This window comes from Colossoma macropomum, unplaced genomic scaffold (assembly GCF_904425465.1).
Source record: "Colossoma macropomum unplaced genomic scaffold, Colossoma_macropomum, whole genome shotgun sequence".
NCBI lineage: Eukaryota > Metazoa > Chordata > Actinopteri > Characiformes > Serrasalmidae > Colossoma > Colossoma macropomum.
In genome coordinates this window covers 30974534-30986827 of record NW_023494795.1, presented here as the reverse complement: position 1 = coordinate 30986827, position 12294 = coordinate 30974534, and the positions used below count along the sequence as shown (strand labels likewise).

General features: G+C 39.4%; 1 protein-coding gene across 6 annotated transcripts in view; it reads left to right on the top strand.

The window, feature by feature from the left end:
• The window catches only part of col12a1b (collagen, type XII, alpha 1b), a 91951-nt gene that overhangs the window by 36796 nt on the left and 42861 nt on the right, over window positions 1–12294 (top strand). For 5 of the 6 annotated variants that reach the window (XM_036582168.1, XM_036582173.1, XM_036582171.1 and 2 more), the window contains 13 exons: window positions 1281–1426; window positions 2001–2130; window positions 2530–2666; window positions 4705–4834; window positions 5185–5324; window positions 5909–6041; window positions 6182–6202; window positions 6723–6862; window positions 9668–9797; window positions 9981–10120; window positions 10791–10920; window positions 11365–11504; window positions 12067–12196. In XM_036582168.1, the coding sequence (XP_036438061.1) occupies window positions 1281–1426; window positions 2001–2130; window positions 2530–2666; window positions 4705–4834; window positions 5185–5324; window positions 5909–6041; window positions 6182–6202; window positions 6723–6862; window positions 9668–9797; window positions 9981–10120; window positions 10791–10920; window positions 11365–11504; window positions 12067–12196 (1647 nt within the window). The remainder of the gene's footprint in view (window positions 1–1280; window positions 1427–2000; window positions 2131–2529; window positions 2667–4704; window positions 4835–5184; window positions 5325–5908; window positions 6042–6181; window positions 6203–6722; window positions 6863–9667; window positions 9798–9980; window positions 10121–10790; window positions 10921–11364; window positions 11505–12066; window positions 12197–12294) is intronic. The other variant, XM_036582169.1, reaches the window with a different exon arrangement.

Genomic DNA, 12294 nt, shown 5'->3' with positions numbered 1-12294 from the left:
AGGATGATAAAGAATTAAAATATTTTTAGAAGCAATCTGAGGTGTCCCTAGTTTGTCATTGTTAATCATTTCCACATCATCCGCATAAATTTATAGACTTAAGGACAACTAAAACTGAAATTGTCTTTTAAAATTGTAGAAGGAACAGAGAGTTTGAAATGCCGCCTGGTGCATTGTTTGTTTTGTTATTAGTATCCAGATCCAGTTTCATCCAACATCTTTGATTTAGATGATTTGGACATGCTTTTGAAACTTCTTTTCTAGGTGTTTTTTTCTAGAAAATTACACAGTAATTTGATGATGGAAGGAATGGTCTGCATTGACAAACTGGAGCTTGCTACTTAGCTCAGTGTCTCTAGTTTCACGAGTGAAAAATATGGCTCTATCAAAGAACTCAGAAGCTGCAGTGCTCTAAAGGCAAAGTGGAATTTTGTTTTGATGGTAGAAAGACTGGCTTGATATGGTAACCAGCTATACCAATGATACATACATAATACATACCCTTTTACCTATACCAAACTTAAAACACTTTTAACACTTAACACTTAGAAAGCATTTCTATTCTAGTTATTATTGTAATTATTTTAGTTGTTAGTGTTGTTTTGCTATATTATTTAATAATTATTTTAAAAAATATTGTTAAGATATTACGTAATACATAATTTTATAATTTATTATACAGTTGCATTGTGAATTACATTTTGTATACATTCTGTATACATTCTGTTTTTGTTTTCTTTTGATGTGAAGAAGTGACAAAACATGGCAAAAACACAAAGACAAATATGATATGGATTGAAAGTGCTTGTTTTAACGGGCTACGAGTAAGAAATAATTAACATAAAGTTACAGTAAGCCTTTGTTATTGTTGGTGATAACGACTACTAAAGGTTACCTACTGTCCACTATCCACACTTAATCTAAATCATCCCTACCCGTGTAACTATCATAACTTCAACTAACCGATGCTGCGTAACTCAACAACTATGACATGTTAAATTTGTCTAACTGTGGAACAGTACAGTGGGCTTTCCTGCTACTTTGCTCCACCAATTTGTATATATGTCAGTTTTTGTCCACTACACAGCTATGTTGTTCAACTACGACATGGTACAGGTGTCCAGCTATGGTACAGTGTGATTGTCCACTTATGCGTTACTGATGCATTGTCCATCTGTCCATCTAGTACGGTTATCCAGGTGTTGACATAGTACAGGTTCTATCTAAGGCATAGCACGGTTATCCAGGTGTATCTCATAGATTTCTTCTTGATTCCACAGTGCCTCTGCCTGCTGTGAAGAGCATGACTGTGTATGATGAGGCTTTGACCAGCATGCGGGTGAGATGGGAGCAAGCAGCTGGCGCCACCGGCTACATGCTGCTGTACAGTGCTATCAACGCCACAGTGCCCACCGTGGAGAAAGAGGTGAGCGGCCATGAGCTATATCCAACCACTCGCTCAGCCTTTCCACATCCACTTTACAAGGCCTTGAGAGTGTGTAGACCAGGGCTTCTGCCAACGGCCCCTCACACACTCCAGATGGCAAAATGCAGCGATCGCAGAAAAGCAGGAAGCTCTGCATTTTACAGTGCTGTTCAGGCAAGGTCTACAAAAAGCAGACTTTCTGGACTTGAGAAGGTAATGGCAAGGATTAGATCATGTTGGCTGCGTGACGCCCTGTTTCCCCCCTGAAGTCATGAGATGATATGAACCAAATAGAATTTGAACAGATGCTCCAGAATTTTTTTTTCTGTTCTTCTTCTGTGGGCTGTAAGAAGTGGTGCTGCCAGAAATAGCCCCCAAAGTGAAGTCAGTCATTGCAGAGCAGACATACCTTAGGAAACAACTGGGGTGTGTGGCTTTACGCTTTGGACCAGGTGTTCAAAAATGTCCTGACAAGTCCTGTCTGGTCATGCTGCTTTTTTTTTTTTGCTAACATCCGACCTCTCTCTCTCTCTCTCTGTCTCTGTCTCTCCACCCCTCCCCCCCCTCCTCACAGATGGTAGTTGGGGCAGATGTGAACGATGTCCAGCTGCTACAGTTGCTCCCCAACACAGCCTACACACTCTCCCTGTTTGCCCTGCATGGACAGGCAGCCAGCGATCCCCTCATGGACCAAGGAGTCACCTGTACGTCAGCCTCCACTTCCGTCCTAATGACTTCAGAGTTTCCACTGATCTGTTTCTAAGCAGTTCTAAGCATGTCCCCCAGTAGTTGTTTATTTCAGCTTTTAATCATGCTCTATCTCTCTCTCTCTCTTTTTCTCTCCATGTTTCTCTCTTTTTTTCTTCATCTTTGTCACCATCTCTTTCTCACTCTTCTTTCACTGTATCATCTCCCTCTCTGTCTCTCTCACTCCTTCTTCTCTTTTACTGTTTATCTCTATACCTCTTTGACTTAATCATCTTTTAATTAATATATGTTTCTTTCTGTATTTTCTGTTTGTCTCTTTTTCTTCTCTGTGTTGTCTCTCCGTGTGACTTTCTCTCTTTCTCTATCTTTCTCTCCGTCTCTTTTTTCTCTCTCAGTGCCCCTGCCTCCTGCTGGTAAGCTGCGGATCAATGAGGTGACCCATAGCTCTATGCGTTTACACTGGGATGCGGCTCCAGGAAAAGTCAGAAAGTACATTGTCACCTACAAGGCTGAGGGTGGAGAGCCAAAAGAGGTATTCTATATTACTTTATTTCTTTAGTTTCTCATGAGGTACAAGAAATGAAGAAACCAGAAGTTAATGTGGTGTTAGTTCACAAATCCCATGTGTCTCCTTTGCAAATGGCAAACTCCATTGCTTGCATTGCTTAGGGGAATAGAACTGAAATAACACTGTAAGAGTCTGATTAGACATCTCAACACTCGAAAAGGATCTCAGGTTTGGGCAAGGGCTTTATTTCTCTTGCCCAGCTATGTAGAGAATGTAAAGTATTGAAGACAATCAGTAAGGAAGGATCACAGCTTTAGATTGTTTGGATAAGAAGACAGAAAAGCTGCCGCTTATCCTGACTGACAGAAGACATCAGTCATGATCTTATAAGTTTAAAAAGGGCCAAGAACACACAGACACACTATACTAAGATGTTTGGGTGCATTCAGATTGATCCTGGCTGGAGGCCAAGAAAAATTCCAAGATATAAGACTGAAGGCACCAACCTGAGAAATTCTCGCAAGGAGCTTAGAAAGGTCTTAACATTCCCTCACTAGGTTTTAACCTGGTCAAGATGCAAGCAGAAAATCTAATTTACACAATTTTTCTCTTTCCTCTTTTTTGTTTAGTGTTTGAATATTGCTTATTTGCTTTTGCTTTGAAGGCACAAGGCTAATTCAGCTGTCAAGTAATGGAAAATTATACCTTACCAGTTAGCAGTGTAAAAACGTTATGCTGGAATTAGATTCTCTTTAAAGCCACAAAAACTGTTTTTAGATAGAACAGTTATTGTTAATAGATGGAAAATGTTAAAACTAAATAAATTATAGCTTGTTTAGTAAGTATAAGTATAGCTCATTTAATACTTCATAAACTGGGGCGTGCAGAGCCTCAAACGTTGTTGTTGTGGTAAGTTCTGGCAGTGAATGAAGTTGCTGTGGTCGCTCCCAGGCAGAAGTGTCTGGAACAGGAGTGAAATTCACTTTAGCCAGTGACCCTTAAGTCATGGACCAGGAGCCACATTCCACAGGGTGAAGTGATCACAGTTTTAGAGGTCCCATTGCTTCAGAACTCGTTACCAGGTCCAGGAGGATAGGCTGCACCAGGCCAGGGGTACCTGCCAAGCTGCCTCCAAAGTGGACCTTTCAGATGAAAGCCTTCGTGCCACCCTCACTGCTGCCTTCTGTAATGGAATATGGCGAATTAGCCAAATAAAATAGCTCTATAAAATAAATAAAGGCAACTAACTAACTAAAGCTACAACTTTAGTAAATATGTGACTCATAAAAGTTGTATTTGAACAAGAGGGCTACATTCACACGGTTTCTGTAGCAACATACAAGCAGCTGGGCTACAGCCTGACTATTAATATTTCATTGCCGCTTACTGAATACATATTTTTTGAACTGCAGTAACGGACATGCTTAAAAATTATGGTTAACTGTGAAACATAAATATTGTTTTTGAAAGTTATTTTGAGAGTAAATATTTGTGTATTTCTGACCCTGTATTTCATACTGTTCTCTGTAAAATTGCATAAAAGCACAGTCAAATCTTAGGATTCAAGAATGCTGGTGAATTTTTATCTTTGAGACATGCTTTTGTCCATTTTTGCAGATATGTCTTGGGTCATGACTGCATATGTTGTAAGGGGAAAATTGTGTACATTTGATGGATCACTGCACTATTGCTTTAAGAATTTTTCTGGTTGAGAAGATACAGTATTTTTTTTTTCACCATTGTATGGAAATACAGTGTAACGTTATAACTTGATTCACAAAATACAGAACCAGTCTATCACAGAACTGACGTACCAGACTGAACTCTCAATTTGCGACTATTCTGTGCACTCACTTTGACAAAATCTTTCCAAAGGCTTTATTTATGGGTTTGTTTTTTTTTTCACACCCCTTTCAAAATGCCGACCAGTTTCCATCTCTTGTCTCAAGGCAGTTTGGCCAATGTATGAGATCATGAAGGGCGAAAAGTGTTTCAGTTTTGCATGTTGCACATGCCTCTTGACATGTTTTTGTTATTGATTTGGTTTATGTTTAATCAACAGGTTGAGGTTGAGGGTGACATTACCACCCTGCCTCTCACTAGTCTGCGTTCTCAAACTGAATATGATGTTGCTGTGACTCCAGTATATGATGAGGGTCCAGGAAACACAATGATTGGCAGCGAGATCACAGGTGGGCATATAAGTAATAGTTTTATCGTTTATAGTATTAATAGTAATAGTATTAATAGTATTAATAGTTTTTGTCCAGTTGGACGTTAAAATGATTTGTATTTCTTTAACTGGTCATTGTATGGGGCAGCATTTCTACATGAATCCCATCTGATTCTCTTATTTTTGCCCTGTCACACAAATTACATCCCTTTACACCAAAACACACCAGCACTCAGAAACACGACATGCTGGAGCATGGGTTGGCAATGAACTGCAGTTTACTTAGTTAAGTGTCCCACTGATGACCCAGATTTCCCTGACTGTATGCTCCTAATTACATCTTCGATCATGTTCTCTGTCCACTCACAGATGTGGTTCCAGCTCCGAAAAACTTGAGATTTTCTGATGTGACACAGACATCATTTAGAGCTACATGGGAACACGGAGCCCCAGATGTGGCCCTGTACCGTATCGGTTGGACCAAGAAAGGAGATAGCAACTTCCAATATGTAAGTGTACCTGAGCTGACTCAAAACAGTTGCAGGATCAGCTTAACTTTGGCTCCAGTTTAAACTCAGCTGAGATTGGCAATGTGCAGTTAAAGCGATTGCTCAGCAAAAAATTGAAATTACCTTTGCATGAAATATAATACAATAATATTTATTTCTATAGCACCTTTTTAACACAAGTTCTCCAAATGAAAATAAAACAAAATAATAAATATTTTAGCAGTTGTAACTACATAACACTAAATGTAGTTGATCAGTCAAGACATGTTTGGTGTCTGGAGTTTGCTTCTTTAGTTTTGCCCTCTTAATGTCGCTAACAATAAATGAAAGTTAACATCCCACCTATTAGCATTGTACAAACTGCATACCTAAGTCATCACACACTTGACTCAAACCATATGAAGGTGTTAAATAATAGACTTTTAATAGACAGTATTAGATTGCTTATGTGTTTTCTGATACTGCTATTTACGAAAATAGAAAAATATGTGGAACAACTTTTAGGTATTGTTTATTGTCAGCTGATTTGACAATTGTATTAAGCCTGTTTTTAAATGGGTGGGATTTCTGTGGGCTTTCTGAAGTCTATCCTCACCAATGAAGAAACCACTCATGTCCTGACTGACCTGGACCCAGACACTCCATATGATGTTACGGTCACGGCTATTTACCCTGATGAGTCAGAGAGCGAGGATCTGATGGGCACCCAGCGCACATGTAAGATATGTACACACACAAAGACCCAAATGCACACACATGCAAAAAAGCTGATATTTGCGCATACCACCTCTCATTGAAAATATCTATCAGTGGACCAAAATGAAATAATGTGTTGTTCTCTTGACATCTTTTTCTAGTGTCAAAGATCATTACACCTGGTATGTTGTTTCAAACAAGAGGAAGTATTGCCATTATAGTACCTGTAATGGCGATGCTAAGGATGGTGATGAAAGTGTTGATAAAAACACACTTTTAAAAATTTGCATGTGCATTTCAGAACCCATTGCTGCAAATGCTAAAAAAGACTTGCAGAAAATGTTCCACCAAAAACACTCTCCATCAACCATTCATCATTCACGTCATTTGTCATTTTGTCCTGTATCATCTCTCATTAATGTCATTTGTCGTCAGTGCCGTTAAGTGCTGGCGTCATTAGCTTGCATTGTCATTATCCATTGTCATGCATGTGCATACATAACCTGCCCGGCTGCACTGTGTTCAAATTGTGAATTCCATCATGTCTCCATCACAACCATTCTCCATTCAGCTTCACGGATTGATTAATAATGCCTGCTACTAGCAGTATTATGCTAATGTAGCAGTGCCTGATGTATAACAAACTAGCCAATTAGTCTTTGCACCATGACTTGGCTAACTTGAACTTGTGTCTGCTAACAGCTCCTACTGGACCTCCTCAGAACCTGCAAGTGTTCAATGCTACCACCACCACGCTGACTGTGAAGTGGGATCACGCCCCAGGCCCAGTACAGAACTACAAAATCAACTTTCAGGCAGTGGCTGGTGGAAAAATTCTGTCTGTAAGTTTGACTGCACCCAGTAACCCTACCCACCACCACCACCAGCCCCCTTCCGTGGCATGCATATCTTTACAACCAGGAGGTAATGGGCTTGTTTAACTGACTGGATTATGCCCAGCAGAACTTTCCACACTGGTAACATGAAATATGTTTTTTACAAGCTTCTTCGTCCTTATGTTATTAATTACAGTAGGATACCCTCTGGAAAGCTGGAAGCAAGACAGGAACAACTAATTGTTATGAATTGACTCATCAGCTCCATAAGGTCTTTCCTATACCCTTCAAGAACACACACACACACATACTCACACAGATGCACGCTAAAACCCATCCCTGTTAAAAATGTTGAATGAGCAGTTTGTGTTGTAAAGCCAATATGGTGATTCCAGTTTTCTAAGGCCTATTTGCTGTACTAAACCTAATCAGCAATGCCTATGGTGCTAATTTGTTCAGCTTACTGCTCTGTGTAAATCTCCAAGTAGCTGGCAGAAAATGAGGCTCCTTATGAGACTGTAATTACGTCAGAAATTGAGAAGCATTTGTTTTATATTGATCCATGAACGAGAATTGTATCAGGCATAGAAACTTCACATATGTAAGTATGAGTAAAGCTAAGCTAATAGACATTCTTTTGAGAGTTCATTGAGTAAGTTTTTTTTATGCATGCTTCTGCATTTTCTTGGATATTTCTCAGAGTATTTCTCAAATAGTGGTGGAAAAAGGCTTAGATCATTTGACTTAAGACTGTTAGAAATTGCCATAGAACAGACTGTCTTGGCTGGGAGTCGTCACATACTAGGCTAGAAAACCATGATTATATGGGGTTAAATAAATACAGACAATCCACACACAGGCAAATATAAACACTTCCCTGACAGGGCTTTAATAACAGCTGGGGAAACACGTTACTCATTAAATGACAGTGATGTACACTTCACAGAGAGAGGAAGAAAATGGCAGGCCATTTGTCTTCTCTCACATCATTAGTTTAATATTTAGGTTATGACATTGTCTCATGGCCTCTTTGTTAAGTCAGACAAGGTCTGCGAATCATTGCCAGACATTCTTTAGTGATAACTTAATTGAGACCACTTATGGATGTTGCTTTGGAAGGGACTTTTGAGAATGTTCTTAGTTGATATAACTGCAAAAAACCCAGCACACTTCCTCAATGTCCAAAACTAATGACCTTTCCTACTAACAAACTTTGACTTTGGGAGTTAGAAACATTTCATATCTCATTAATATCTTCCTGATGTATTTTGTTCATGTTCATTTTATTCCTTTAAGGGAGAACATACAATCATTAAGAATCACTAAGAATCATTAAGAATTTTTCGTTTAATATGCTTGATTTGTATTGGTAAATACTGGCCATAGTTACATTTCAAGTGCACAACTTCCTGAATAACTAATAGAGTGCCCTTAAATTTCCAAATCACATGCACAGATGAGCCTGCAGAATTAAGAGAAGGAGGAAATAAATGTAAACCCTTGAGTCTCAAGAAGACTCAACTCTGGAGAAATCAAAACAGACTACATTGTTCAAAGCATGGTGGAGGTAGTATCAAAACGTATGCTAATCCTGTCCATTAGTGCCAGACTCTGGGTAAACTTACCTTTGTTTCTTATGTTACTAAAGATTCAGGATTAGAATTGGCACAGTGACCTTAGAGGCGTACAGAAACATCATCTATGTACTCGAAAATGCCTGCAGATGCATTGGACTGCGGTTTACTACACAACACAAAAAATACACACTGCCAAGGCATCTACAGAGCTCATCAGGGGAAAAGAGTGGTACATTTTGGGCTGGCCAAGTCCCCAGTTCACATGAACTACCAAATCCAGTGAAATCAGGAACACTTCAACACAAATAAGAAGAGAAAATGATAGCAGCTAAAGATTGGCAAAACAATTCAAAGGCAAATCATGGGAGGATTGTGACATCAGTGGATTACAGACTGGATGTACATAAACACATAGAGGTCACATTCTTACTTAAATGCCACTTTGAGTTCATCTTTGAGGTTTGAGTTGAATTTGAACATGAAAAGTGCATTTTTAAATTTTCAAATCACATGTAGATATCCAAACATAAATCAGTTTAATAATCAAGATCTTTCCACATGGCAAGTGACAATCCCCTGTGGTTATCACAACAGACATGATTGATATCCCGCCTGGCATATGAAAAACTGTGCCGGGGTTAGGTTTAGGTTTTGGGTTGAGATGAAGGTTAGGATGATTGTGAATGTTAGGTTTAGGGTTAGGGAAAAGTTAACTAGAATTTAGTAGAAACTGAGCTGACTGTTTGTTAAGCATTTGTAAAGCATCTATGGGTACATGACGTGCAAAACACTCTTTAAAGTTGTTTAGACAGGGTCAGACAGGCATTATTTACACCAATAATGCACAGGACCAAGCATTGATCCTTGACTGGGGAAGGAATGGATTGGCAAGGATGTGCTGATCGGATAATCGCTGCTCAGCTGCAATTTTAAGAGAATTCTTTTGCTTTTCAGGGAAATCATGCTTTGTACTGTCTGCACTCATATTAGTCAGTAGGATCTGAGAGATTGCACTGGGCATGTTTGGCTAACATTGTGATACTGAAGTTGATGACTTGGAGTCAATCCAGACAAATCACTCAGAAAGAAGTTTGGCACTGTGGGTGAAACAGTGTTACGTGTCAGCCAACGGTTACACCGTTGACATGAGTTGCAATTAAACTTTGGGTGGGAGTTGCACTCGTTAATTCAAAGCAAACAAAAGTGCCTGACTGCTGACATCTGTTCCAAACAGACCCAGGTTGGGGGAAAGAAGAACAGTGTTGTTCTTCAGAAGCTGACTCCTGACACTCCTTATTCCATCACTGTCACTTCTGTCTATCGCAGTGGAGAGAGCAAGGACATTTCTGGCCAAGGAAAGACAAGTAAGTTGCTCTGAAAAAACCTCCTTAAGTGTTAGTGTGATTTAAGGAGGTATTCCTCTTAGATGTCAGGCTTTTGGCCATCCCTTCATTTAGATTGATGTCAGAGAGGGTTATAATTTTAGTTGTAGAACAATGAAGGAGTCAGACTGCATTATCTAAATGCTGGTAATTGTCTCCTCACAGAGCCATTAGGCGGAGTTAAAAACCTACAGGTTCTTAATCCCACCATGACCACGCTGAATGTGCGCTGGGAGCCAGCAGAAGGAAAAGTGAAGGAGTACAAAGTCGTTTATGTTCCGACAGCTGGAGGTGCTGAGAGCATGGTAGGCCTGGTAGGACTGTCAGCTTGCTGCTTCTGTTTCATATCTCTGTCTACTCTCTACCCTTCTGCTCTTTCTGTGTCAACATACTGACTCGTATTATCTGATATATGTCCTATTGCTTTACAACAGTTGTAAGTATGCACTTGCCAAAGCTTGTTATGATAGAAAGAGGGTTGTATTTCCCTGTATTTCTCTGCACTTTGGTGTTAGCTTTTATTTTCATCTTCACCCTAAAGTATGAATAAATATATCTAAATGAATGTAGATTCTGTTTTGTCACTGTCATAACTAAACTTTGTGTCTCTCAAATGTAAACATTACTGGAGAAAAGCAAAATGTTCTGTAATGCATGTAAGTAATTTTGGCCCATTTCTTTTGCCCCATTTATTAAGAAAGTTTTATGCAATGTGTAGGACAGCTGTTGTTTTCAAATTGTGCAAAAAATATAGAAACTGAGAAAATGGGGCTACAAGGTTTTATATGGATATGTTTGGTATGTTCTTGCATGTTCGCCATATCACAAAAGCAGTTTCCTGCTATACTTCATATGCTTGGCAACAAACTGATTCTGCTTCAAAAAACAGGAATGGCAGTGATTGCAAAGTAATTTGCTGAGTTGTTGTTACTGCGATTCAGATACACTGACATTGGTATTGCACTTGATGAACAGGAGCAGGTGTCAGGAACCACCACCAACACAGTTCTAAGAGGCCTGCAGCCTGACACACTCTACACTGTCACTGTCTACCCAGTATATGCTGAGGGTGATGGAAAGAGGATGTCAGAAAATGGAAAAACAAGTAAGTTTTTCTTTTCTTAAAGTAATAGTTCTGCAAAATATCAAATTCACACATTCCCCCCTTGGCTACATTAGCATTGTAGCTCCAGTGCAAAATAAAGGAACACATTTTGGACTCCAGACATGTCTTGGCTAATTAATTATATTTGAGTGAGGAGGAAATTAGTTTTTTTGCCGAGCTATCGCTTTGTCATTTACTTTTTCACAAATAACGAGCCATATGTGATTTTGATTTGGTTGTATTCATTTTCATATACAGATTGAAAATATAGTCCATCAAAAATACGAAATACTCAAAATTACATTTGGGATTACTTACATTGTCGTCCAGTAATTTAAAGTACTGAAATGTAACTGTTGTTTACTGTGTTGGGATGTAACAGGCAGGGTGCAAAAGTGGAAGCTGTGTTAATTTTATTCAGAAAAATATGGTTCTGTGTTGTAGGGGCCTTGGGCGGAGTAAAGAATCTAAGGGTTACTGACCCCACCATGACCTCGCTTAATGTCAAATGGGAACCTGCTGATGGAGCAGTTCGCCAATACAAAATCTTCTACGTCCCTACAGCCGGAGGCACTGAAGATATGGTGGGGCTCACTCAAACTCACTCTCAGTTTTCAGTTTCAGTTGCTTTCTGTTTTATTGGTTTAGATATTCATGGTTTTATTTGAGCAGTTCCTCTTGGGTTCATGTACAAAAAACAACACAGATACATACCAAACATTGACCAAGGCATCCAAACTGAGCTTAACAGTTCTGACTCAATTTCAGGCTCTATTTTATCTTATTCCAAATTATGTGAAGTCTTAAACAGGGTCAAGAAGGTCATATGAGTTTGTCAAGGTCAGTTTCTCTGCTGTCCATGACTAGGAAACCTTTCATTTTCGAATTGGGATACAAGCATGGCAGGTCCTCTTTTCCTTGATGCCAGGGGATGTTCCAAGCCAGCCACTTGCATGGTCATGGGACACTTAGCAGGGCTGCTTGTTTAGTTGTTCAGAAAGATGTGGTGTCTTCATAAGCCTTAGTAGAAGAGTTAATGGCTCTCTTCCACCCAGATGATTTAAACTGTTGCAGACTGTGGGATTTTGGAAACAAACAAAAATAAATTATTCATACCCTAAACATATTTTTCTAATGTTCAAATAGGAGCAAGTTCCTGGAGGAACAACCAACATTGTACTAAGGAACCTTCAGCCGGACACTCCTTACACTGTTTCAGTGGTGCCAGTGTACCCAGCTACTGAGGGTAGACGCCAGTCTGAGAATGGAAGAACCTGTGAGTTTCAGTTTCATCCTGCTTATCACTCCATAACTTGAAGTCAGTTCTCACTCAATATGCATCTGTACTACGATCCAGACCCAAACAATTACTTG